This window comes from Kwoniella shivajii, chromosome 1 (genome assembly GCF_035658355.1).
Source record: "Kwoniella shivajii chromosome 1, complete sequence".
In the NCBI taxonomy this organism is placed as follows: domain Eukaryota; kingdom Fungi; phylum Basidiomycota; class Tremellomycetes; order Tremellales; family Cryptococcaceae; genus Kwoniella; species Kwoniella shivajii.
In genome coordinates, this window is record NC_085908.1 from 352,499 (window position 1) to 378,665 (window position 26,167).

General features: G+C 44.4%; 14 protein-coding genes across 14 annotated transcripts; 6 read left to right on the plus strand and 8 right to left on the minus strand.

Moving 5' to 3' along the window:
- Positions 1–254: 254 nt before the first annotated feature.
- IL334_000143 (uncharacterized protein) lies at positions 255–4,274 on the minus strand (the record flags this gene model as incomplete). Its single annotated transcript, XM_062931929.1, has 10 exons — positions 255–338; positions 394–719; positions 786–870; positions 946–1,389; positions 1,447–1,550; positions 1,605–1,971; positions 2,042–2,398; positions 2,452–2,842; positions 2,943–4,165; positions 4,248–4,274. 10 exons carry the CDS (start codon positions 4,272–4,274, stop codon positions 255–257), a joined length of 3,408 nt encoding a protein of 1,135 aa, XP_062787980.1.
- A 1,254-nt stretch (positions 4,275–5,528) lies between these two features.
- Positions 5,529–6,517, minus strand: IL334_000144 (uncharacterized protein; the record flags this gene model as incomplete). Its single annotated transcript, XM_062931930.1, has 4 exons — positions 5,529–5,650; positions 5,722–5,868; positions 6,020–6,062; positions 6,134–6,517. The coding sequence occupies 4 exons, from the start codon at positions 6,515–6,517 to the stop codon at positions 5,529–5,531; spliced, it is 696 nt and encodes a 231-aa protein (XP_062787981.1).
- A 1,122-nt stretch (positions 6,518–7,639) lies between these two features.
- On the plus strand, positions 7,640–8,094 carry IL334_000145 (uncharacterized protein; the record flags this gene model as incomplete). Its single annotated transcript, XM_062931931.1, has 2 exons — positions 7,640–7,985; positions 8,033–8,094. The coding sequence occupies 2 exons, from the start codon at positions 7,640–7,642 to the stop codon at positions 8,092–8,094; spliced, it is 408 nt and encodes a 135-aa protein (XP_062787982.1).
- A 191-nt stretch (positions 8,095–8,285) lies between these two features.
- Positions 8,286–9,403, minus strand: IL334_000146 (uncharacterized protein; the record flags this gene model as incomplete). The annotated part of the gene is made up of 3 exons (XM_062931932.1): positions 8,286–8,405; positions 8,470–8,985; positions 9,068–9,403. The coding sequence occupies 3 exons, from the start codon at positions 9,401–9,403 to the stop codon at positions 8,286–8,288; spliced, it is 972 nt and encodes a 323-aa protein (XP_062787983.1).
- Positions 9,404–10,160: 757 nt separating this feature from the next.
- IL334_000147 (uncharacterized protein) lies at positions 10,161–10,792 on the plus strand (the record flags this gene model as incomplete). The annotated part of the gene is made up of 3 exons (XM_062931933.1): positions 10,161–10,372; positions 10,454–10,552; positions 10,726–10,792. The coding sequence occupies 3 exons, from the start codon at positions 10,161–10,163 to the stop codon at positions 10,790–10,792; spliced, it is 378 nt and encodes a 125-aa protein (XP_062787984.1).
- A 223-nt stretch (positions 10,793–11,015) lies between these two features.
- IL334_000148 (uncharacterized protein) lies at positions 11,016–12,539 on the minus strand (the record flags this gene model as incomplete). The annotated part of the gene is made up of 4 exons (XM_062931934.1): positions 11,016–11,184; positions 11,247–11,453; positions 11,531–12,288; positions 12,378–12,539. The coding sequence occupies 4 exons, from the start codon at positions 12,537–12,539 to the stop codon at positions 11,016–11,018; spliced, it is 1,296 nt and encodes a 431-aa protein (XP_062787985.1).
- A 1,165-nt stretch (positions 12,540–13,704) lies between these two features.
- IL334_000149 (uncharacterized protein) lies at positions 13,705–15,109 on the plus strand (the record flags this gene model as incomplete). The annotated part of the gene is made up of 8 exons (XM_062931935.1): positions 13,705–13,913; positions 13,973–13,980; positions 14,049–14,079; positions 14,147–14,165; positions 14,250–14,382; positions 14,508–14,563; positions 14,644–14,753; positions 14,887–15,109. 8 exons carry the CDS (start codon positions 13,705–13,707, stop codon positions 15,107–15,109), a joined length of 789 nt encoding a protein of 262 aa, XP_062787986.1.
- Positions 15,110–15,362: 253 nt separating this feature from the next.
- Positions 15,363–15,788, minus strand: IL334_000150 (uncharacterized protein; the record flags this gene model as incomplete). Its single annotated transcript, XM_062931936.1, has 3 exons — positions 15,363–15,395; positions 15,498–15,673; positions 15,758–15,788. The coding sequence occupies 3 exons, from the start codon at positions 15,786–15,788 to the stop codon at positions 15,363–15,365; spliced, it is 240 nt and encodes a 79-aa protein (XP_062787987.1).
- A 463-nt stretch (positions 15,789–16,251) lies between these two features.
- On the plus strand, positions 16,252–17,095 carry IL334_000151 (uncharacterized protein; the record flags this gene model as incomplete). Its single annotated transcript, XM_062931937.1, has 4 exons — positions 16,252–16,309; positions 16,378–16,505; positions 16,570–16,743; positions 16,850–17,095. The coding sequence occupies 4 exons, from the start codon at positions 16,252–16,254 to the stop codon at positions 17,093–17,095; spliced, it is 606 nt and encodes a 201-aa protein (XP_062787988.1).
- A 67-nt stretch (positions 17,096–17,162) lies between these two features.
- Positions 17,163–18,280, minus strand: IL334_000152 (uncharacterized protein; the record flags this gene model as incomplete). Its single annotated transcript, XM_062931938.1, has 5 exons — positions 17,163–17,369; positions 17,442–17,535; positions 17,591–18,019; positions 18,093–18,156; positions 18,220–18,280. 5 exons carry the CDS (start codon positions 18,278–18,280, stop codon positions 17,163–17,165), a joined length of 855 nt encoding a protein of 284 aa, XP_062787989.1.
- A 410-nt stretch (positions 18,281–18,690) lies between these two features.
- IL334_000153 (uncharacterized protein) lies at positions 18,691–20,926 on the plus strand (the record flags this gene model as incomplete). The annotated part of the gene is made up of 8 exons (XM_062931939.1): positions 18,691–18,888; positions 18,967–19,068; positions 19,131–19,676; positions 19,731–19,875; positions 19,935–20,061; positions 20,133–20,350; positions 20,410–20,779; positions 20,848–20,926. 8 exons carry the CDS (start codon positions 18,691–18,693, stop codon positions 20,924–20,926), a joined length of 1,785 nt encoding a protein of 594 aa, XP_062787990.1.
- An 819-nt stretch (positions 20,927–21,745) lies between these two features.
- Positions 21,746–23,333, minus strand: IL334_000154 (uncharacterized protein; the record flags this gene model as incomplete). Its single annotated transcript, XM_062931940.1, has 4 exons — positions 21,746–22,404; positions 22,596–22,983; positions 23,105–23,184; positions 23,264–23,333. The coding sequence occupies 4 exons, from the start codon at positions 23,331–23,333 to the stop codon at positions 21,746–21,748; spliced, it is 1,197 nt and encodes a 398-aa protein (XP_062787991.1).
- A 432-nt stretch (positions 23,334–23,765) lies between these two features.
- Positions 23,766–24,934, plus strand: IL334_000155 (uncharacterized protein; the record flags this gene model as incomplete). The annotated part of the gene is made up of 6 exons (XM_062931941.1): positions 23,766–23,781; positions 23,845–23,864; positions 23,919–23,996; positions 24,147–24,362; positions 24,576–24,854; positions 24,923–24,934. The coding sequence occupies 6 exons, from the start codon at positions 23,766–23,768 to the stop codon at positions 24,932–24,934; spliced, it is 621 nt and encodes a 206-aa protein (XP_062787992.1).
- Positions 24,935–25,130: 196 nt separating this feature from the next.
- IL334_000156 (uncharacterized protein) lies at positions 25,131–26,064 on the minus strand (the record flags this gene model as incomplete). Its single annotated transcript, XM_062931942.1, has 3 exons — positions 25,131–25,565; positions 25,639–25,770; positions 26,011–26,064. 3 exons carry the CDS (start codon positions 26,062–26,064, stop codon positions 25,131–25,133), a joined length of 621 nt encoding a protein of 206 aa, XP_062787993.1.
- Positions 26,065–26,167: the final 103 nt, after the last annotated feature.

Sequence of the window (26,167 nt, forward strand, 5' to 3'; positions counted from 1 at the left end):
ACATTTTGGAAAGCCCTGAAAGTTAAATCCCATTGCGTCAAAAAGCATGAATAAAGCTTGATATATATGTTTTTCGATATAATTGACATGATAAGGGTGACCTTTTTGAAAAAATGGAAGAGAGTATGCAGTTTGCAAATAAGACTTGAGAGAAGATGAATATGGCAGGAAAGCGGATGAATATGGTTGAAACGAGTTCCAGTAAGATGTCTACAATGTATTCATTCATTGTCGCTTTTTCGGGATCGATTCTATTATGACATACTGCCATCGACTCCACCGTCAAGTGTCGTTCCCCAATCATCTTGGTTTTCACCGACATTGGTAAAGTTGAAGTCCTGCACGAAGGGGAAATCAGTCTACGTTTACCCACTTGCTTGAAGAAGTACTTACTTCGAAATTGAAAGATCCGTATTCAGCTGAGGTAGGCATCTGCATTCCACTGTTGCCGAAGTCGAAACTCTTCAAAAAATCAGCAGTGTCATCGAAACCAAAGTTGTTTTCGAATCCTTGTTGGGGTTCCATCTGTAGGGCAGCCGGTTGTGGTTGTTGGCTTGGCGCGATCTGAGGATCTCTGATGACGACTTGAGACTGAGATGGACCAGATAGATTGATACCATTCTCAACCTGTTGAGGTTGTTGATGATGATTCATAGCCGCCGTATCGTTGGTAGGCGGCAAGGGGAAGACCTGAGACCTCGAGGATCCTGGCACCGAATCTGCGCCACCTCCATAGTGATTATCGCCATTAGCGGGGTTCGTCGGAGTCTGAGCGATTCCGTAACCTTGACTCGGGGTTGGTGCACTCGGAGATTCCTCGATGTTTGATGATGAAGCATCAGCTGTAGACGGTCGACCTCCCTTTCCTCCCTGAGCATTCATAATTGAAGTCAGCCAAGCCGATGGAACATCGTACGATTGCGCTGCAGAACCATTTTTTCGTACCTTTGCGTTCTTTCCTTTTGGCATCTTCTCTATTGCGCTCTTCGGCGGTTTCTTATTTGCTGACGCCTTACGCTTCCCTGATGCGCCAGTAGGTGTTGCTTCAGGAGCTTCAGCAGCAGTGTCCGTATCCACAGTGAGGCCCGGCCCTTGTTTGCCCTTCTTGCCTCGGTTGCCCATCGTTGGGGTTTGTTGCTGCTGCGATGAAACAGGCATTCCATCGACACCCGTATCATATATGGGATTATTATGGATCGCCGGTGAGCCAAGACCCAAAGGAGATTGCTCTGTGAGTTGAGCAGGAGTCATCTGAGCGGGTGACATGCCATTCATCCCGACAGGTGAATTGGCTATTGTTTGTCGCACTGCCATCTCTTGCTGTCTGGCGTACGCCGCTTGTGTTTGAGCATATTGACGTTGAGCTTCGAGAGAAGGTCTGGGCATTTCCTACAGTATCCATAGATCGTGAGCATTGCAATGACGGTGTTGACGATCAAGACTTACCTGTGAGATAACACGTTGCTGCTGGTTTGGGAGCTGTAGGGCGCCAGGAGCTGGCATGACTGACTTGGCAAGCTCGAGAGCCTGTCTTCGATGGTCTTCGGGAGCTGCAACAGTCAATTGTCAGCGAGGAGACAAGAACCAACTTGAAATTCCCTTACTCGGCGCTTTTCCAATCATTTTAGCTTTCTTTGTATTCTGATTCTCTAGAGGAGAAGCTTCTGCACCTCGTTTGTGAGTACTGGGACTACCATTTGAAGGCGATTGACCCATACCGACATGCTGCTGCATCATCATTTGGGGCTGCATCTGACGTATTGTACCACCGGGAGTCGAGACTGGGATTGCACCATTGCTCTGCATTTGGTGATACAGTTGTTGGGATGACGGATGTTGCGTACCGGTGCTTTGAGGCTGCAGGTGATGCTGCTGTGCATGGAGTTGCTGTTGCTGTTGGTACAGATCCTTCAACTGTTCTTGAGTCATGGCTTGAGGTTGACCGTTGGTATTGTAGTACACGTTCTGACGCTTGTGTCGATTGGACGTTAACTAAAACCCCGGTATGAGGGAATGACATGGACTTGAAAATGATACTCACGCCATCTGCTATGCCATTCTGCATCTCCGTCCGTCGTCTAAGTGCATCTTGATCGGCCTGGATTCTAGCGGTTTGATCACGTTTCATAGCCTCCATCTGTTGAAGTGTTGCTGTCACTGGAACGAGGTCCTCCTCGCGAGATTGCTGAGAGGAGCCAGCCTGACCACGCTGGCCAGCAAGATCGTTTGAAGCGGCTCGAATCGCAACAGCGGAATCTGCAGTGGCAATACGGGCAGCAATGGCTGAAGACGGAGTGATGACGCTTGTGGGGACAGCGGTGTTGGGTTGGAGAGAACCGGGATTGATGTTTTGTCGTTTTGCCCGAACACGTTTAGCATCTTGGAAAACAACCCACCACTACGAGATCATCAGCTTGAGCGCATAAGTGATCACTCTTGCAAATTGCTCACGGTATACATTTCACCAAGGTCGCGAGGTACGGCTTTCCCATGCGAAGTCCGTTCATCGGAAGTTCTTTTATCCCCAGGTGAAGTTTCCGGCTTGACATTCTTCATGTCTTGGTCTACACTCATTTTGCCTGGCGAAGATGATTCATCCTTTTCAGGACCAAAAATCGAATCTGTGGGTGTACGAACATCTTTCGAAGGTGAGGATTTAGGGGACGAGGAATGCTCGCCTTGGTTTCTGGAGGGTCCAGAGTCGATCTTGGCTGGAGATACTATTGTGGACTTAGCTTCTAAGGATACAGCTGCGCCTTCCACCAATGTTGCATCACCAGTCGATGAACGATCTTTTGTGTCCAGTTGATCTTCACCGGTGCCGACATGTGTAGAAGACAGACTGAATTGCGACACGTCCGATTTGAATGCGCGAGCTGCTGCAGCATATCCAGCACGATGAAGGCTTATTATCAGCTTAGTGCGATTGATGGGAAACTCACTAGTCCAGCAACGCTCGGTCAAAAGCCGACTGAGGGTTTTCGTCTACTCCGGTCTGTTCTTTGATCTTTCTCGCCTCTTCTTTCTCCTTCTCTGCAGCAGCTAAAGCAAGCCGCGCCCTTTCTGCGATTCTTTCAAGCAACCCCGTTTTATCTTCGGAACGTTGCAAACGAGCAGCGCTAGACATTTTCCCAGGTTGAGATGATTGGAGACGGGCGAATTTGCCATCTGGCACCCTAGCTGATCCAACTACAGGCCGAAGCGTAGAAATCTCCGAATATTGAGTTTGGGATCCCTCGCCGTTTGTGATAGGGACGGTGGCAGATCGAAGAGGCACGATTGTAGGAACAGCACCCGAGGTAGGCATAGCTGAGGACGAAGCTTGCATAGGGTGAGCCATGGCAGAGGGTGGGCGGATATGAGGAGGTATAGGTGAAGCACTGCGGGAAGCAGCTCTACTTGCAGTACGTTTGATAGAAGGTGGTGGAGGAACCTGAAGAAGAGCAGGTGATTGGCCAGGAGCTATCTGAGGCGGAACAGCATGTGGTGGTCGAGCTGATGGTGGTTGCGAGCCTCTTTGCTGTTGCTGCTGTTGCTGAGCAAGCTGCTGTTGACGTTGGTAGTGAAGCGCTTGCTGCGGCGGCAGCATTTGTTGCTGAGGGTGAGGATGTTGCTGCTGCTGTTGTTGCTGCTGCTGTTGTTGTTGCTGCTGCTGCTGTTGTTGTTGCTGCTGCTGCTGCTGTTGTTGTTGTTGCTGCTGCTGCTGATAGAAAAGCTGAAGTTGAGCTTGACTGACGGGATTGACAACATTGCTCGGAGGCTGTCTAGGATCATTAACTTGTTGCCATCCTTGTGGAATCTGCACCTGTCGACCTGTACTATCAACATAGATGGAACCATTTGCAGTTGTGACCTGTCGAATTCCCTGACCTAACATTACTTGAGGATGCTGCATTGCATATTGAGGTTGGGCACCAACGCCAAGAGCTCGTTGAGCTGCAACCTTGCCATCTCTTCCTTGCTGTGGTTGCTGTTGCTGCTGCTGCTGCATGCGAAAATGCTGCTCCATATGGGCTCTGGCTTGCTGTTCATTCAATTGTTGTCCACCGTATTCAGCACCGTTTGCATTGGCAGCAGCAGCATTCATAGCAGCAACTTGCTGTTGCATAGTAGCAGCGTCCATGGGTTGGGCCATTCCAGGATGCTGCATATGAGGGTTGACAGGCTTAAAAAGCGTGATCAATCAATTAGCTTATGACAAATACTACTAGAAGAGGAGAGCAAGCAGATTTGGGATTATCACTCACCATAGCCATCCTGGCTCCCTGCTGCATCCTGCCAAGTTAATTGATGGGATCTGAGGATGAGCGGACTAGTATAAAAGATAGTTGAGTAAGTCGAAGACGATGAAGCTCAAATGAGACAAGTTCTATCGCAAGCAAGTAAAAGTCAGCTTCAGTGTCTGAAATCAGCAACACAATCTCCTACACTACACATCCCGTCCCAGCTTTGTGTCTCGATTGAGCGACCTCTCGATCGACTTCGCGTTCCGTTCTCGATGAATGGTTCCCTTCGACGGGTCCACCAAGTAGCTCGGCGTCTGAGTCTGCTCTACTCACCCTGGTCAACGTAGAAGTCTCCTCCTGTCCAGTACAGTCTATCAAGACACCCAAACGTATGGCTTCCAATGAGAATCGGTAGGATGTAAGTCTTTTACCTGTTGAAAGGCGGGAAGTAGTGCTGACGAAGTGGAATTGTATAGTGATGAAGAGGCGAAAGTGAAGGCTGAAAGGGTCAGCAGAACACATCAAAGGAACGTGTGCAACGACCGGAAGAGGGAGATAACTAGCAACTATCTGATTTGTATATGGGATGTCGAATGGATCTCAACGTTTCGGCACGGCCCGCTGAACGTGAAGAGGTATAAGGAGGAGGAAGCAGTCAAACACTCACAATCTTGAAAACCGTAAGATCTAGTTGGTGTGATTTGTGATTGAATAGCGATATGTTAAAGGTCGTAATGATGATGGATGAGTAGGAGGGTATGAAAGGAGGGCGTTTCCAGGTGCGTATGGATTTTGGGATTTTTTTAGGTTGGGAGAGATTTGATTGCGGGATGAGCCGTATTGAAGTTGGACTTGAATCGTGTGAAGACACGTTCTTGAACCTTTGACCTGTCAGGACGATACCGCTCTTACTCGATCATGGTGACCGTGAATTATGTCTGCAGGTGACTGATCTCGTGTCCGTATGGTATGAGATGATGAGATAGAGCTGGTGATGATGGATGAGAGAGTGAGAGAGACGGTGAAGAAAGAAACGGGGGGAGGCAATTGTTTCATGTTAGGCACCACGCTAATAAAACCGAAAGGAAAAAAAAGTATCGGTGCACCCCGCAGTGGCAAATGTGGCACCCCCAAATTGCGATATCTTGAGAAAGTAGAATGAAAATATTCATGCATCATACTAACAACCACTTTATGAGAAAACAGATCGAATCAAAGGAGCACTGTACATAGGTAGGACTGAGCTGACTGAGGGAGACTCCCATGACTCCTGAAACAGGAGCAAAATTACCCCGTATAAGCTCAAACTGGGGCAACCGACCATCGAGGATGCCAAGCAGGGTAGAAACCTGACGAATACTGATAGATCTTGTGATCTTGTCCGATAGTGGGTAGGTCGGTGGGAGACGAAGCCTTTGAGGAAGCTATGTGGGAGTGAACAGCTGCGTAGGTGATTAGCGATGATCTGCTGCCAAATAGCGGGTAAGATGCTCACCTAATTCGTCTTCATTGCCGAGGTCAGCGTTGAGGCCGGTCAACGAGTCGGTCAAGGAGATTGTCGGGGACAGCTCGGGAGTCTTTTCGATTGTTTCGATAGTCGCAAGAGGAGGAGAAATCCTTGAATTGGGAGCTTGACTTGAACCTGTGAGTGCAAGTCACTGCATTAGCTCGCTCGAAGTACGGTATCATTTTCCTCAAACATACCTCTTAGTCTGCCGTAGTCGATTCTGGCCCACTTGACTCGAAGTGTTTGTTGGTAAACTTCGAGGCCCTGGCCGCTACCTCAGGCTTACCGAATCTGACCATTGCAGCGCAATCTCTATCGATCATCTTGATCTACTCCCAGATGAAAGGTTAGTGAAATGACATTTGTGAAACGATTTGTATATATAGGCTCTACTACTTACCGACTCAACCTCTCCAAACATCGGACAGATCACCCACAACGTAACGTCTCCAACCGAAACCCCGTGCACGGCATTCAATCCACCGATAAAGATGGTATGGTTACCGTGGTCTGAGAGGGGACATGGTCTAGGACTGAAACCCCCGTACCGTAGTGGTTGTAGGAAACCGCAGGATCGGGCGTATACGATTCCCAAGACGATGGTAATGTCGTTGGAGTTATAGCTGTACTCTGAGGGACTGAGCACCAAGGGAACAAAGCTGTAAGCGACGGTGAACTCATCAGGAGGTATGTAGCAGCCGAATTGCCTTAAGTTTTCGGTGAAATCCCTTGCCTTCTGAAGGCCAGATTGGACATCGATGTGGCTGGGGAGTGAAATTGACATATTGGCGGAAGAATTTGTTTGGTGTATGTCTTAGAGAGCTGGTGATGGCTCAATGAAGTATGATTTGGGATTTAGGATTTGGGAGTGGCCAGAGAAGTGATAGTAGAGAGAAAAAGAGGAAGGCATCGTTTTTGGCATGCCAGTCTAAGCAGTGTATATCAATATTTCCCCTCCATCATTGTTCGACTCCCCGACTCCCCAAGGGTATCTTAGAAGAAGGTTGGCTTGTGTCTTACAGTATAGGGCGATGCAGGATGACGCCACTCATATGGAAAGACAATATTGATTTTGGTTGACATTAAGATGGATTTAGGTTGACGATACTATGCTGCAAATTCGGCTTGTCCGCCATTTATGCGGACAGTTCGACCGAGGAGATTAGGAACAGCCAGAAAAGGCGGTGATAGGAGGAATCCGTGAGCCTGTCCGCGGTTGCTGATTAGCTAATGGATAGATATCGTTCATTTTAGCCGTGCAGAATACAGCTTTTCAGGACATAGAAACGTCAATCAACGGTTGATAAGACCTCAGGTTGGGGTCGGTTGGGTACCTGTGACATCAGCCACTCACTCGACCGTCTGGACTTGTACCCTAAACAACGAGTCTCACTTCAAATTTTTGTGAATTCTCATAACTTCATGCAGTTTTAGTGAAAGCGGACGATAATCGAAATTCCTATCCAAAAAAAAAAGGTTAAAATCAGGAATCTGGTAAAAATTCTCCGAAATGACAAAAAAATGGGCGGCTGACGGCGTACCTACTTGTGCCTGAGACTAATCTTTCGGGAACCTTGAGATGCGATGACGGAATGACATTATTTTTCACTGTCTTTCGCAGAATTTTGGTTGATATCTTCTGTCAAATCACATATGCGTGACACGATCTTGGACTCCAGTCATCCTTCAGAGATGATGCACCCTTGCTATACAAGGTTCCTCCAGCCGAACCCAAATAAGCGGAATTGGCGGACAAAGCAGTTCAGTGGCGATATCTAAGGCGTGTTGAGATATATGAGATGTCCATTGCATTGACTTCAATCGTATGTTATATGCATTGCCTTCCCAATCAAAAATCATACACACACAAACCAACAAAAGTATTTCTACCTCATTCATACTCACCATGCATCTTTTCAACACCGACGATGATCCGATCACCCTCGAAGAGTTGGACGCGACCCACTTGGAGCATTGGCCTAAACTATACGCCAATGTGACTGAGGAGGTAGAGGCATATCTGAAGAACATCATTCCCTGCCCACCTCCCAATTCACCTCCCCCGGACTATCGTAAACTGCCCCTTGGATCCGCCGCCAATCGATGGTTCCCTAAGTCGTTCACAGAATACAAAGAACCATCTTTGCAGGAGCAGACATGGGAAGACATCGGTACCCGATCAGGGAAGGAAATCCCGCTCGAGGCTTTTGTCAAAGGGGGAAAGCTTGTTGTCCCAGCTGAGAATTGTGCTGGTGAGCTGCCATGACTTTCGTATAAAATCACAGCTGATAATCTAAAGTCTGCGCCGGTTATCGATGGGGTCAAAAGGCTTTTGCTCCATACCCTTATCAAGTAAAATAACGAAAACAAGATAGAAGGCTACGGAGTGACGTGATGTTCGCATTCATCCACAACAGCTGCCCTCTTGTCACGACGGTATAATCTATAACGACTTCTTGTTGAGATGCATATTCAATGATCTATTCATTCCAATCTATAGTACATATACTACGATTCCGCCATACAGTACATCTTCTAGTAATAACAATAAGCTAAACCCATTTCTTCTCTGCTTTCTGAAGTTTCTCCGCGTCCTCCTCTTTCACCCACTCTTTGAGAGCTTCGATAGCGCTGCTCAGTTTGTCGAGCTTCTGCCTAGCATATTCTTTGGTCTAAAGCGAAGACGATAAGTCAGTACAAAGGCGTCTGTACTTTTATCAGATCTCTCGAACTTACCTTTTCGTTAGCAGCTGCTTGAGCTGAGAACGTATCTTGCTTCTTCTCTTCCCAAAGTTTCTCAACGGCTTCCTTAATCTTGCTCATCTCTTCTCCTTCAGTAGGCATAGTGGTGGCTGACATCTCTGCAGCTTTAGCTTGAGGTTTCTCTTGGGGCATATTTGTTTGTACAGCCTCCTTGGGAAACTGTTCTTTATCCTGACGTGAACGTCTCCAAGCTTCTTCTCTTGCTGCTTTTCTCTCACGCCAAGCACCCCAGCCCCATGCCATCTTATCCTCATCTGACTGTTCTGGGAAGGAGGTAGGGATCGTTGAATGATTATGGGAAGTATTTACATCCGCTAGTTGTTGGGAAGCAGCTAACGGTCGATGTCGACAATGATTTTGCCTTCCCCAATTCTTTTGGGTGTCAGGTTGAGAAACGGATGAAGGGTCAGAAAGGTATTTCTGAAATTCCTCTTTTCGATGTTCTTTGTGCTTGAAATACCACGCAGTACCACCAATACCAATAAGGAGCTGACATATTATGACGTATTAGCTAATCACTTGCCATTTGTAGATAGATTGGACAGAAGTGAAAATGTTCATCGTGACTCACCCATGTTAAACGTCCAAAGCCAGGTCTTCTGCCCCATCGTCTACCGTATCTACCATATCTGCTATATCCATCATAGTAATGAGGTTGGTGTCCCCAGGGACCTCTAGGTGGCATACCGCCAGCACCTCCAGCAGCGGCATGAGAAGCGAAATTGGCAGCGGCACCTTCCGCAGCACCGGTAGCTGCTCCTGCTCCTCCCATAGCGCCACTAGCGGCGGCTGCCTCAGCTACAGAAGGATGAGGAGATGGCCATGCAAAGCGAGAGTTGAAGTTATAGTTGACATCTGGTGGTGCCCACCATCGTTTGCCACAATTCAGGGGCTGTGTAGGAAGCATGTTTGGTTATCGTTCGTATCAATAGAGTGGTTATTGGTTGGTAAGTTGAAGTATGAGAGCTATGTTTGTATAAGGGGGAATATAACTTGTGAATCGATGAATGTTTGGGATCTTGATGATTGGGTCTCTAAGAGATCCTTGACGTGGATTGCACTTGCTTATATACCTTTCGAATAGGCGATAAGTTGAGACCGACCATAGTCTTGATCCGCCGAAGAGCTTGCATCATACTGAAACGGTCATCGAAATTCGTAATCGAATTGCATATAGACTTCATCAGTCGTTCGGCATGAAGTCCGTTTCATACATCAGCTCATCGGTTACTGGCCAAATTGAGACATTACAAAAACGCTCACTGGAATGGAAAGCTGAACCGAAGGAGAATGGTCAAATCTTGTGCCGGAAAGCAAACGTAATTGAATCATGCATCAAACTCCGATCATTCACGGAGATGGGGGATAATTCACCGAGCCTCATCCCCGAGCTGTCTTATGTGACGGTCCAAAATAAATAATGTATCTCCAGTGGAATAGCTCCCACGTGTAACATCCGGTCAAGCTGCGAAGTTGGAATGCGGTCAAAGCAGTGGGTTCATGGTGACGTGAAGGCTCGACGTGAAGCTATAACTATATCATTGTGAATTCGCTTCCCGTCTCATCTCGGATCTTCAATTCCAAGAAAAAGGCTAATTCGAAAGCTTACAGCGACTTACTGCACCCTCCGAGATCGAGACGAAATCTTAATTACTCTTCACGATATGTCCGTCAAACAAACACCTTCAAATCCTACGCAATCATCTGATGCTCTTCAATCGTCTTTCCAGACCCTTCTAGAGAACTATCAAACCACCATACCGGCTAGGGTGAAATTGATTGACTCTTTCCTGCTATTTATATTCCTCAGTGGGGTATTACAATTCGCCTACAGAGTACTGGTTACTAGTTATCCATTTTATGCTTTTGCTGGAGGGTAAGTTTAGTATACCCAATTCACAACTGACGATGATCATGAAAGATGAAAGGGAAAGCTGATCACTCACTTGGCGAATAGCTTCGGATCAACAGTAGGACAATTCGTGCTGCTGGCTGGATTGAGAGCTCAAGTTGCTCCTGGACGAGATGGTGAATTCAAAGAGGTTTCTCAGGAGAGGTGAGTTTCATGACTTTGTCAATTACCTCCTTTGTCCCAGTTGTCAACACGATATATCACCTTTGGCGAGGCACTCGTCATAAGATGGTAGCTTACCGGGAACGTCTAATTCATCAACTCTCCTTGACTGAAGTGTGCCAATCGCTGACTCTGAACTCTATTTCTCCACACAGAGCATTTGCAGATTTCTGCGCAGCATCGGTGATTCTTCACCTATTCGCTTTCAATTTCTTGGGATAAATCGAAGGTAATCGATGCGATCGATCTCGATTCGAGGGAAGAAGCAGAAGTTCCGACAATGTGTAGCAGAGGATAAGTGGAAGCCTGAAAATATAGCAAATCATAGAACGTCATTATGCATGTATACATAGGTTTATTGGATATCAACGTGCTAGGTATATTCTCAGTGTGCTAATCACGATAGCAGTGTCCGTCACTACATCAAAGAGTCCCTCCCCTGTCATCATTGAGCTTTGCCAGATTTATCCTTCTCCTTATCTGCCTTTGCCTTTGCCTTGGCTTGTTGTTCTTTCCAGTCAGCCTGAGAGGCTTTAACACCTTTCTCAACTTCTTTCTCCAATTCGTCATATACAGCTTTAGCAAGTAAAGGATCATATAGCACTGGTGGTAGACTGGGAAGAAAAATTTCTCGTCAGTCAAGCCGATGCGAGATCATGAACAGGGTAAAACTGACTCAACAACAGCACAATCTCTGACCACATCGCCTCCAGCTACGCCATTCCTTCTTTGCTCTGCCACTTCTTTACCTTGATCTGCGACTTTTAGTGTCTCGTCAATGTTACCTTGTCTTACAGGTGCTGATAAGGCGAAAAGGATGGATTGGATCGTGGATTTAGGCGAAGGTGTAAAAAGTATTATGAGTGGGTAAAATACAATCCACCTATATAACGTACCCATTTATTAGCAATGAGGAATGGAAACAGGTGGTCATTTAAGAACAGAGATATTCCCACTCACAGGATTCTACTGAGAGCCGAAAATACTATACTACCTTTTAAGACTTCATCTCTTGACCAAGGCATAATGACGCTTATACCTTTAATATTACTTCTAACATCATCATCTTTCCTTTTTAGATTCTCGTCCGGTTTCTCAGGATTAGGAACAGGTTTGATTTTACCTCTTTGAGCAGCTTCCAAAGTATCCAAGATCAATTGAAAATGTCTCATCAACAATAAAGCATTTATACTTCTTCTTCCTGTTGAATTGACCAAATCATCTTTGATTTTCCTTTCTATACCTTGTAGACTAGGTAGAGCGGCTGACCAAGTTGGTGAAATTAGATTGATAATTCTGATATCTCTTTCGGGAGGTGAACGAAGTAGACTAGGCAATAAAGAAGTTATGAAGTGAAATGTAAATTGGTGTATTCCCCATTCATTTTTCTCTGTCTTCTTGAAATTATCTTCTGAGACTTCCCACCCTTTGCCTAGTATGATAGAATCAATCCTACGTCCACCTTCTCCAACTACTTGTGCGGGTGAACTGTTCCATTTGTTTATAAAATTTCTGACGCTTAGAGGAGTAGAAGGTAATGATTCGCAGTGTAGTTGAGCAGCTGGATTTGACTCTGCAGATAATCGAATGGTATGGAGTATAGTGAGTAATGATTCGGGTAATGGTGTAGGTATCGGTGGTAGATATAGAATCTGTGGTGGTGATGGTAAATGTAAAAGTGTATCGATAAGTGTAAGGATCGCAGGCGTAGGGGGAGCCTGAACGATATTTCAATCGAAGAATTAGCTTCGTTTGGCTTAGAAAGGTAACAACGCAGAATTGCAAATTCAGCAAACTGATCACTCACCACGACCAATATCATTTTTCCTTTCCAATCCCTCTCCCATGTACATTTTCTACCTCCAGCCCAAGCTTTGATGGATATGACCAAAGCGAATGTGGTTGCTCCCAAGATCAATTGCGAGGTAGAGATGTTGCCGAAGACCTCAGCCAAAGTATGAACAGGCATTTTTTCGCAGTATCTCCTGGGATAGATCACTAACGATGTCAGGACTTGAGTATGCAATGTCTACTGAGAACACGAAAGGTGAAAGAACAGAAAGAAATCAAAATGGTGACACTCATCATTGCAATTGTGATGAACCGGTAAAAGTCAAGAGATGCCGACGGGCAAGTGGGCATAAAACGACGCGTCCGTGAAATTTTGAAAGTTCATTTGTACTTTCTTCTTCTTCGAAAGCTCCCCAAACATATATAATTGGTGCGCAGCGTTGAATGGTGATCCTGCAAGTACCCTTTCCTTCTCCGTGACAATATCATACGATCTCAAATCATTATCTTCCATCTGATCCGGGCACCAATCTTTTGAGCTACAGAAATACTTGATAATTTGGTGACTTGTCTGGAGGTCCAAAATAGCAAAAACTGACGAGACTGGGATTCGAACCCAGGCCCCGAAGGACTGCCGAGGATGATTAGCTTATAGGGGAAATCTTCTCCTTAAGACAGCATGTTAGACCGCTCCATCATCTCGCCATAGGGGAAGCAATGACATTCATGCATGTCATATTCTGAAAGGAATCTGGGGAGGGCTGGGCATGTCATGAGGTAATAGTTGGGATTCTCGTCAACATAGATAGCTTTTTAACATTGTGGTGTGTTAGAGGTTGCGAGACCAAGAGCTCAGAAGTGCGTCGAAATATCGAATATGAAGGAGAATTGCTCAGGTTCATGAGTCAATCACACCTGTGTATATTCCACTCTGAATTCATGTCTAGCGGTAGAGGTGAGGGTTTATTTAACGTTGCGCCCGTTGAAGACAGACACACATACAGATGCCACACGCACTTCGATTCTATCCACGAAACAGACTTTTGGAGCAGCTTGATGCAGTCCCTCATAGATTCAAGAGGAAACTGTCCTACTCTGGTTCGCAGAGGCATAATGAGAGTCAGTGGAGATACAAAGAGCTTCAAATCTTATCCACCGAAGGAATAACGTGGACAATTCTGCCACCATACAACAAACCTCCACACGCGACTTTCAAATGTTCAATGTCCAAATATCCCAAATCTCGTTCACCCTTACACTGCCGTTTGTTTACTCAACACCTTCTGGTCGTTTCGAATACGATATTCAAGCTAAGCTCTATCACGCCACCTTTCAAGGGACCGATGATATCCTCCCTGCATATATCCGATGACCTCAATCAACACCCGATGATATATGGGGATATCAAAGGCAAAGGTAAAGCTAAAGTCAAACCGGAAGAAGAAATATTAATGGATGATAAAGGAGATGAACTGTTTTATAGAAGTTTCAAGAATGAAGAAGAAGATCTAGCAGGTATGATGAGGTTGGTAGCTGAGGAATTGTCGGAACCGTGAGTGTACCATCATGAGATTAGATCAGACCTCTTACCCACAGCTTATAACTGAATAGGTATAATGGTGAGTTACCCATTTTGAACATTGTTAGGACTATCACAATATTGGAATTGATGTTGCATACGGGATAGTATATACCTTCAGATATTTCTTAATTGACTGGTGAATTCTTCCTTTCATAAGTACAGGAGTATGGAAACGCTTCAGAGCTGACCTTGGACTTATTTAGGCCGCATCTATCATTTCTGGTATGTCCCCACAATTGATCATATTTTCATCTCAACCAACGAAGAGACTCAGCCCCACTGACAGGGCACTTCACTTGGATCCAGGTCTTCCCAACACCTCAGTCGAAAGATTCGATAGCAACTATAGTATGCAAACAAGACTCACATCGGGGTAAAACGAATAGAGGTTACATAGCTATGTTGAGTGTGGACAAAGCTTGGAGACGGAGGGGTATAGGTAAGTCGGACTTCAATTCCCATCCATCCATGTCGACTATGATCTGTTGCTGCTTTTTATCCTCGGACTTCAGCCAAGAGATGGGTAGCGTGAATGCTGAGATTAAAATATTTTCATTCGTATAGCTAGTAAGCTAGTTCAGCTCGCTATCAAGGAAATGGCTCAACGAGGCGCAAATGAGGTGAGTGTCGAACCTTATATAACCACGCTGCTAGATACGGTAAGGCGTCCCGCTTATTCTCCCTCGCGCATCGACAACAGGTGGTCCTGGAGACAGAATTTGATAACGCTCCTTCTCTTTCCCTATATGACAGATTGGGATTTCTGCGAGAAAAGAGATTGCACAGGTTTTACTCGAATCACAAGGACGCGTGAGTACTTCGTGCCCATCAAACGATATTTCAATTCTTCATCTTTCTCATCCACCACATCTCTCGCTGTGGGGGAATCCAACGACAGTCTTCTGTAATGTATGCACCATTGACCTCTCTTGTATTCGCTTAGCTTTCGCCTAATACTGCCGATCGAGACCGATCCACCTGCCCGACAAGAAACAGAAAGTGAAGCTGAAGAAGGAAGGTGGAATGTGGGTGCTGGACCAGGTCTAGATCCTATAAATGAGGCTGAAGAAAATCCTCCTAAATATTTCACGGAAGGTGATCCTGCGGGAACGCATACTCCGAGACCACCCCCTAAACCTTTGGAAGACTGGGGCATGTACACGTAGTTGAATCAGGCGATATCAACCATTCGTACCCTGTCAGAGGAGAAACAGGGCTATGTGGAGTTAATGGAGCTAGGATGAACGGAGAAACGTGTTATGTTGTATTACGCATTATTGATATTGTAGACGATACAATCATTCATAGAATTTCGTTGCATGTCATAGTTACAACCCCTATATCCTACACGAACAGCTACTTGGTCTCTTCCATTCCTGATGGTTTGGAAAAGTCGATGGTGAAGAGAGAAGGAGGATTTTATGAGTTGAGCTTCTCAGCTTCGGCTTTCAACTAGAAACACGGGTTGTCAGCGAATATACACAGCTGAACGGGGAGAGAAGAGATTGGTAGATAGAAAGAATATCCTTGCTATTATAAAAATAAAATACGCACCTCGTCTCGAGATTTAGGTTGCTCTAATCCTTGTTGAATCTCATGACTTGGAATATGAGGTCCCTTGGCATTATAAGCATTGTAAGATGCAGATTGCAATCCACCATGTTCAGCTGGTTCTGAAGATTGATCAGATGGGTTATTCGATTTGGCCGGGTGAGGCAAGATGTTAAAACCTAAATCATTCTTTCTCTGTGAGTGGCCAATCTCTCTCGTATCTGATTTATATGAGGTGACTAAAGATCTGCAATAACACTCACTCTGTTCTTGTTCTTTCTTATCGCCGGACATATTGATTTGATTGATAGAAGTCCTAATGAAGAGAAAGGAAGAGACAAATGAGATATGTACTACTAGACTATTTATGCTGACTGGTGTGCTCGCTATGCTGTAATATATCTTGAACGATGGCGTGTTGCGTGATAGCGATGCGCCCCATATGGTGATGGTGGTATGGTCTGTGTCCGAAGGGGCGTATCACATTTAATAACATGAGATGATGTCATGATACACGGGGGTCTTTTCGCCACTCAGCTGTAAATCCGTTCACTGTGAAGAGGTATCACATTTTAGGCCCACCGAGAGTGGGCACGAGTCTGACACGTGCCATTCGACGTGTTTACCCCGGACGAGCATATCACTGGAATCTGCAGCAAGCATTTAACACAGATGAGAGGATGAGAACTAGCGATGTTATAGTAATAGGCCCTTGGCACATATGATATCAAGACCTAGAGCTTAGTCCCGAAGCAAGATGGACATACTGTCAGATGAGATCGAATCTGTCCTCTTCGTGTCAAGAGAGGTAATGGGTGAATCAGCTGTGATGATCGTGAAGGAAGTTGCTATCGCTGACCTAACAGCACACTGTGTGATATAGTATATCAAGTACCACCCCGTACATCTGCTTCAGGTTATAAAGCTGCAGATTGGAATGTAGAAGCGTTCATGTGGAAAGGTAGGTTGAGAGTGTTAGAAATCGGATCAAAATGTGAGATACGATTAGAAGTAAGTTACTCGTAGTCCCCCACCTACGGATTTGAAGCATTCATGTTGACTGCATGTGCAATAGGATTCTAGCTCGGGAGAACTATTCGCTCAGGTCAATTATACAACTCCTTGGAGTCAAGTAGAGCCTGTATTAGATAGTTCAAGGTATTTCGTACTTAGAGTAGAAGGTGAAGGTGGGAAAAGAGCTTATATAGGAATGGGATTTCAAGAAAGAGGAGAAGCATTTGATTTTCAAGTGAGTGACCATCCTTTTCGGCCCTCTCATCTTTCCTGTACGCAAGTATATTCGTCTACGCAACATACCTTACATTTTGTGCTTACCATCTTGGTTGACGTATCAGGTCGCCCTTCAATCCGTCTCTAAAAGATCGTCCAACCCTTCATCATCATCAGATCCTTCTCAACCACCTAAACCAGCAGCTCCACCTAAAGATTACTCACTGAAGGAAGGTCAAACGTTCAAGATCAACATTCCAGGCCGAGAGAACAAGAAGATAACTCCACCATCATCATCATCATCAGGAGGAAGTGGTGGCGGTGGATTATTCAGTTTACCGCCTCCTCCTCCCCCAGGTAGAAAACGATGAAATTGAATGATAGTCACATGATTTCGGATATAATTGTATACATATTTAAGAATAACCAAGATCTTAATTATCCGTGTACAGGTTCTGGCTTGCTCTTCCCTTTCTTAGCGGCTGCTTCTCCTGGAGCATGTTGACCCTTGGAATCAGGCTCGGGTTCAGCAACTCTACATGGCTCAGGAATTGGATCGCTGTCAGTCAAAGGGGGATTCTTCACATAACCTATCTTAGGATATTTTTCATGATTGGCAAAGAACGATTTCCAATGTTCGAGAGACTAAAAATTGATATACCGTCAGAACAATATTCATTCTCAGAATAAGACATACTTGAAGTGAGAGGGACTCACCGCTATTTCAGCTTCACTCAGTCCCCTAGTGTCATGGGTTAGATGAGTCTCAAAACATCCTGTTGTGAATGCTCTAGACGCATCTCTTCCTGCCCTATTACGTTGATTGTCCATTAACATGTCGTCGTTATCAGTAAATGAGTACTTACATCATATTATAACTACCTCCTTTCCCATATATCCTCCTATTCGAGGACACGTCATAAACAGTACCATCGATAGCTAGATAAACAGGTCGGTCTTCTTTTCCATCATACAACGCGAGTGACTGAGGAGTGAACATTTTCATTTCCACTTTGAAAGGGTTCAAGGGGGTTTCAGCCCAAAATCTTCTTAGAGGGGGTAGGAAGTACGGGGATAGTCCAAAAGAATAAGTTTGAGTTAAAAAGGATGATAAGAGTGGTAAGAATATCAGAAATGGTAGAATTGACCAGATAGACGATCTTGTTGAGTTCAATTTTGATTTGGCTTTTCGCTGCTCAGTATGAGATTTCAATTTCGCTTCATGTTCCAATCTGCGTTTTTGAGATGCAAGTATCGCTCGGTTCGCAGGTTTATCAGTTACGATATTACCATACCTTCACATAATGTCGCTATAATCAGCGCCAATGGTTTCTGTGATCTCTAGAAAAGAATTACGGGAATACTCACGCATCTTTGGTTCTATCATACGTCTCTTCGGCGGGACCTTGTCCAGGTTTTGATCTTTGACGAGCTAAATCAAATCCCTCCATTTGGTAAGCTGACACGTGAATTCTAACAAATTGTCTCGACTGACCTCCAGGATAATTCTCGTCAGGAGGATTAACGTAGACGTCTTTATGGGTTTGATTGCTCATACTGCTACCAGACCTTCTAACAGCCCATGACTTGTTGAAATGTTAATAGAGATACACGCATCTGTTTGAATATCCAAATCGGAATCACACTTCATCTCCTTCTCCTTCAATTGGTGCCTTGATTCTTTCATTATGTAAAACTTACGAGAGTAGGCGAAATGCGCGTTTGAGAGGAATAAAGTATGAAATACCAAAATGAATATAAAAAGGTTGATTTCATTCCACAATCCTCTACGTCTGCTGTTCGATAATACTAGTAGCGCTGACGCATCGCTCAATACACCTTACTAAAATACTCAAGCAAGGCTAAAGCAACCAACAAATCCCTCAATCAATCACAAGCTCACAACTTAAACCTTGCCTTTTCCTTCATTCTTCAGCGACTTATTGCCCATTCGAGATCCCCAACGATGGACTTTGAAATCGATAATCTCACTGTCATTCTTCTCTTCCTCCTCGCTACGTTGTTGATCTATCATCGATTCTTCTCGACACCTCAACCACTCGTTCATCCTTTATTGCTAGGAAAGCAGAGTGAGGTTTCTACTATCAGGAAAAGCGGTGAGACTGGTGTATATAGATCTTGGGCTACAGGTCAAGGTGCTCCTGTAAGTCCTCATTCAACCACACGAAGCAGTCGCCATCATCTGGGGGTTGTTTTCACGCTGATGACCTTGTACGGACAGTTGACAGTCCGGCCCGCGAATTCTGTTAAAGTAGTTCAGGATGTAGTCAATGGACCTAAAGCTTCAGACCATAGAAAGCAAAGGTATATCCTCGATGTTCCTGTAAGTAGCTAGTGTTCAATTTCTCAAAGATGAGACTGAAATAGCTGATTACCTGTGTTTAGCTTACCGACGAAGCTTTAACCGAAATCATCCGACTTATCCCTCTGGGTTTATCACTCCTTTTCCCTAACGAATCGACAGCGAATCCTTCTTCATCTTCACCCATCGTCACTCTTCTCCCACCTTCACCCACTACTTCCCTTCCCTTACTCTTGCTGTCAATCTCTGCGACTCCGGATAGACCGTTGGTGATACTCCCTTCACCTCGACTTCTCGCTCCAGCATTGAAAGGCACCGGTCACCCAGCCCCCGGTATCATAGTCATCCATATCAGTTTACTGGAAGATGTCATCGAACAGGTTTATGAAGATTGTGGTTCTACAGTCGGCATACTGATAGTTGGTGATCCTCAGAAGACTGGCGAGGATTCAGTCAAAGCTGCTCAAGGAAAAGGTTTAAATGTGAAATGGTGGGAAGAAATTTGGGAGATTGCCGAGTCTTCTGAAGCTGAAAAGTTGGATAAACAACAAAGTCATTATGGTGATATTCACAGCTATTACTATTCCGAAAAAGATGATCAAATAAGCGTGGTCAAAGCTACTCATCTAGTGAGTACGGAATTGTTTTGGATTGTTATTGAGTAGTTCTGACATGTCAAATAGAATGTTACAGCTGGAATAGCATCTCTCTTATCCCTTTTCCCGGCGGATAAAAGGCCTACTGCGGCTTTACACGATACTGTAGCTAGTGCTGTCCCATTGACAACACCTTTAGGGATGACCATCGCTCTTGCCAGTGTCTGGACAGGTAGGTAACGCTGTCCTTGAAACGTGGTCTCGTCGTTGACGAAATGCTCTATTGTCTAGGGGCCGGATTCAGGTTAATTGGGAATCATGAACCTATATGGGATCCCGAGGATGTGGATCATGCTGCTGAGCTGGAGATCTTAGCGGACAAGGAGAAAGGACTACCTAAACCAACCATCTTGTTCATGTAAGTCAGGTACTGTCGACACCTTCATTGGAGAATACACAGCTTATACCAGACTATCCCTTCTTATGTAGTACTCCAAAACATCATCATGCTCTTCTCGATCGACTTCAGTACACATACAGCTCTCATCCATTCGCTACACTTGCTGCCAGACATAAAGGTCATTCTATCCGGGCTGGACATGTAGATAGAGACAGTTTATGGGACAAGGTAATTTGGTCAGGTATGAGAGAAAATGTCTTAGGTGGTATTGCAGGTCAAAGACTGAGAGGTGTCATCCTAGTAGGAGGTAAGCCGAAATCCAAGTAGACAATACAAAGGCTTGACTAACAAAGGACCGGTTTGTAGATGCACCACCTCCAACTGCGCTAGGAGCATCGCATCTTTTACTCTCATTACCCTTAACTAGACTACATTCTTCTCCTTATTCGACAGGACCAGTGTTTGTGACTCATTTCTATGATCTTCAATCTCCTGGAGTATCACACATACTTAAAGAGGTAGATTTATGGGAACCGAAAACGTCAAATGAAAATGGAAAGGAGAAACTGGATAAAGTACATTCTGGACCTCCCGCTTCCAACATCGAAGTCTTACTGAAAGGTGACAAAGTTGATGAAGCTCATGATGAAGAAGGAAGACATATAGAAGGTAGAGTTTGGATAAGAGGTCCAGGTGTATTAGAGAGAGTTGATGGGAGTGGTCAAGTGATTGAGGGGTAAGTGAACGAATTTATCAAATAACGGAACTAGAACAGGTGTGCTGATAGTTGTTCAACGGTTGTAGTTGGGTGGATATAGGTGAACATGCTAGAGTGCAAACGAACGGAACGTTCATCATCGACCATCCGGCTTCGGCCACATGAAGCGAAATAGCTACAAGGAGAAGTAATTGATGGTTATTAGAGGGGAAAGAAAGGAGCACGATAAAGCACGAATGTTATGTCTAGGATGGAAGATGGAAACAATCAGAACTTCGTGAATCGATTGTCATTTAGCAAATGATACATAACGCCGATCTTCCTACTGAATACAACATTCAAGATATTGAAGCGAACTACATAGCGAAAAATGAATCCATCAATCAAAATTGCTGTCGAATACCGTGTATACGACGCCCATTTGAAGCTTTGTAACCTGCGTTACAAATATCGTTAGCCTATCAATGATGCAAGAGCACGAGATAAGGAAAAAAATGAACTAGCATAAACAATGGAAAGTTAATCGCATCATTAGGTGAGTTTGTCTTACGTAATCCGCTCACATTCACATTATATTATTAGCATTTTTCTCAATCTGCAATGGCGAGATGATGGAGCGGTCTAACATGCTGTCTTAAGGAGAAGATTTCCCCTATAAGCTAATCATCCTCGGCAGTCCTTCGGGGCCTGGGTTCGAATCCCAGTCTCGTCAGTTTTTTTTGCTTTTTTCTGCAATCTGACGTCGAGGATTGTCCGACTGTTCCCTTCATTCAATCTTTCGATACAGCGGCTTCAATGATTAAGACATCTGATGTAGATAGTCATCGTCACAATTGACTTGTAACTCAAATGACAACTGACAAATGCAATGTGAAACCGAATCAAATATCAAGATACTCAAATACATATTGTTGATAGATCTACGTTTCAAAACCCTTTTTTCCACTCCAAATGTCCTATTTCCCTTTCCTTCAATCCGATTCCCTAATCGGCTTTCCGTCTATGTAGATTACTCAATATATGATCTTGTGGACCTAGATTCATACTTGGAGATGATACCGAACTTTGACCTAAAGGAGATGACTTTTTAGGTCTTTCTAAGATTTCGGTATTTTCACCTAAATCATTTTGGTTCAATGCTGGTCTACCATTCCTAGTAGCTATACCTCTTGGATTTACGAAGCCTTTTGATATTTGAATTTCAGATTGAACTCTTCTTGGTGGAGGTGGAGTCTTTGATCGGAGCTTATTACCATCCGGAGACGCTGTCGTTGTTGATGATGAAGAAGATGATGAAGGTAAGTTTAGGTTTAGGTTTGTTGGCGTACCCAATGTATTTCCGGAAGACGATGATTCATCTGAACCCCAAGGAAAATAACCTTGATTCGAAGGCATCATGACCGGTGAATGAATTGGTGATCCCCTAATTGGTGTACGAGGTGCAATAATTCCTTCATCATTCTTTCTTCCACGACTCCGAACACGAGGTAAAACTGATAGTAATGGGTTTAATACTGATTTCACCAATGAAGTAGATGATCTAGCTCGTATTTGTCGATGAGTAGGTGATGAACTTCCTGGTCCTGGTGAAGAAAGATCCACCGAATTGCGGGATGGCGAAGCAGGTCCTGATGCAAGAGATTCTGCAAATACAAGCTGTGATGATTAGCTCCAGCTTTACAAAGTCGCTTGTTTGATGGTATATAGGTCCAACAGTCTATGGTTATCTTCGGTTCCTTGTTTATCCCGTTGCTTTTCCTGTTCTTCTCGTATAACCACCATATTCCAAGATGTATCGTGCTCGACAAGCCAGAAACAGAATAAGGAGACTCACCAAACGAAGGTAAAGCATTATCGTTTGCGCTTAAACTCAAGAATAAGAATAACGGAACGAACCAAACGCAGATTGCGAAAAAGGCAGCAACATCACCAAAAGCTGGTGAGCCATCACTCTGAGCAATTCGATTTTGTCCATAACGATATTTTGGGCCTCTGAATTTTTTGGCTTCTTGAGCTAGATGGGCGAAATGGAAAAACCAAGTGAAATGATCTGCGACTACCAATATACATGATAGAATGAATTTGGGTGATGTCAATGAGATATAAGGCCATGATGTCGAAAAGTTCTGCAAGTATACTATATGACATACTATACTGAATAGCACCGGAAGGATAGGTAGGGAGTCGGTGAAATAGAGTAAGACATGAAGGGTTATTATTACCTATAACACATACCATCCATATAACACGCATCAGTTCAGACATTCAGGACAGTCTGAGCGTGATACTAATGGAAGGAGAACTGATTCTGATTCTAAGCCTGTTCATTCTAAAACTACTCACGTATATCGCCCGGATGCCAACATATTTAGCATGTTTCGAATGTTCTTCTATCAATTCTGCTAACCACAGTAGTCCACTCGCTATGCAAGCATTCAATCATATCAGCTGTAACATCTAGACGTTTTGGCCTTCACTTTTCGTATGAGTAAATTAGCTTACCTAAAGAAAGTGTTACAAATAGAAATGCTGCTAATCCTCCTGCATAAGCCAAAAGGTGGAGTAAAGCCATTACTTGTTACTATGAAGGAATGTGTTCGTCGTCTGTGTGACAAGGTGATTGGATTGTCGAACGAACAGAAGGCGGGCTGACTGATATTCCTGGTGTAATGAGTGACTTGTATTATCTTTGTTTGATTATCCTACAAAAGTAAGTCATCTAAAATGGATGTTTTATTCATTGAATTATAGAGCGGAAGGGGAAGAAAGTGTGTATATATGATATCAACTCGTTACTTTTCCTCTCACGTCACACTTGGTTATAAACGGGATCTTGACCCCATTTCCCAATTTTCAAGACGTAATCACCACGTGGCACAGTCCATCCATGTTCTCTGCCAACTGAACTGAACAAGCGTGTTAGTCAATCCCAGTCATCGCCATCCATTTGTACTCCCCACTCATTGAATCTGTAAGCATATAGATCAGAACAGCCCAATACATCATGAGTAATCTAGAGAGTAAGTCTCACCGATGAGGCTGAAACCAGGGATATGAAATCAGCTAATGATATTGCTTAATAGAGTCCCTCTTCCAGCTCAAGGTATGTCATGATCTTCGCCCTAGCTAACTTCACTGTACTAAAGATGATGTGTAGTTTACAGCGAAATCTTTACAGAGACAAGCTAAGAAAGCCAATAAAGACGAAGTGTCAGAGAAGAATAAATTGAAGCAGGTAAGTCATTCGCTCCACCCTCCTCTGTGTCCGAAAGTATACTCCCATTCTCCTTGATCTTTCCTCTTTTTCACCTCAAACTAAACGACGTCATCATGTTGCTACCACAAAAACAACACGGACCCGTCGTTGATAGCTGTTCCTCATCAGGCTTTGGCAAAAGGAAACACTGATGGAGCTAGGATATATGCACAGAATGCTATCCGCAAAAAAACTGAGGGACTGAACCTACTGAGATTAGCATCGAGGATTGATGCCGTTGCGAGTCGTGTAGAAACTGCTGTGACGATGAGAAGCGTTACCAACAGTATGGGAAGTGTGGTCAAAGGAATGGATAAAGCTATGGAGAGTATGAATCTGGAGAGAGTGAGTGGTTTGATAATTCTTGATTTGTTGAGATAGAGACCGTATGCAATCGGTGGTATATAGCCTTTCAGGAGGATTAAGCAAGCTGTTTGAGGTCAGACCGTCCCTATGCCTCGGACACGGACACGGTCTACCTCGCTATTCTGCGCATTTCTTTCTGATCGGATATGGTAAATATGTAATTCCTGCTAACCCCAACCTGTACTCGCGCAGATATCAGTAGTGATGGATAAGTTTGAATCGCAATTCTCCGATTTGGACGTCCAGACCTCTTATATGGAATCGACAATGTCAGATACAACAGCATTGACAACACCACAAGATCAAGTCGATACGTTGATGCAGCAAGTTGCTGATGAAGCTGGATTAGAGATTCAGCATGGTTTGGGAGAAGCTAAAGTACCTGCTAAAGAACCTATTCAAAGTCAAGCTGAAGTCGTGGGAAATAAAGAAGAAGATGGTAAATTAGCTGAAAGATTAAGGGCTTTACGAGTAAGTTCAATCTGGATTCTATGACGGCGGATGGATTTTGCTGATAAGCGATGTATTCGTGACAAAAGCCCGCTACATGAGAAGTGTTTGAATTCATGTCGTTGTATATTATGCACAATGTCGGTATTGGCATCTCGTCAAGGAGAGCGGCTACAATGGACGTCTTCCTCGCTTGTTATCTCCTCTTCATGCTTAACCTCCGCTTCATTTATCTATCCCTGCAAGCAGCATCTTATTGCAATCTGATTCCATACCACCGATCGATTCCCAAACAGTTTACACAAGTCTTCTGCCTTGAGAATCGCCAGAAATCCTTCCAAGCCTCTCTACATCTGGAGCACCCCAAACTAAGACATTTCCTTTGGGATCCACCCATCCTCTCTTCCTAATCCATTCCAATTCATTTATTCTTCTCACCCCCCACTTGGACGACGTTGATCCTTCTTGAAGAAGAGGTAAGGTGGCTCCTGATGTATCAGGTTGTGGTATAGATTTTGATGGAGATGCAGCGCTTGACGTTGCATATGGCAATGGAGTGGGATTTGGATCGGTCGCACCAGAAGGAGGACCTTGTGATAATCTACTTGGAGAAGCTAAAGGTAATACAGATGCAATTGATTGCAAATTACCTGCTGCTGCACGCTGCTCATCTTCTAGTGAGACAAGCTTTCGTCGCTCTTCGAGTGGGGGTAGAAGATCTTCTACATCAGACTGTTATGAATGGATATCAAATTCAGCATTCTATCCATGAACAACGATAAGATTATGAGACCTGCCAACTCACGAAATCATCTTGCTTGACAGCCGAAATGGAATATACATACACTCCGACGGCAAACGCAAACAGAGTGCCTCCAATGAGGACGTTGCTCAAGATAAATGGTTTTCGAGCTCTTTTGAGAGAAGGTGACATTCCCTGTGGATCAAGATTGAAAAGTGGGTCAGTATGTGATGATTCAAGTCTGTACTGCTCTGATGCGATCCAGATCCTCTAGTAAGAAGTCACTCTGTTCTGTCTCCACCTATGATACTTCTAGACATCATCGCTCTTGATGAACTGTGCGGTTCTCTCTGACCGGAAAATCCCACGACTCCGTATTCAACCGATGATACATCGCTCGACAGATCATTTCATCATGAGGATTCAATAACTCACATATCCCTTGGGATGGTATGATTGATCTGCTGCCTTTTCGAACTTTGTTGCCATCCTGTTTTGTATATGTTTGATTTGCCGTTAATGGAACCACAACAAGGGGACAATTTCAAGATTTCTTGACTAATAAAGATCGTAAAATCCACACAGCGACGGC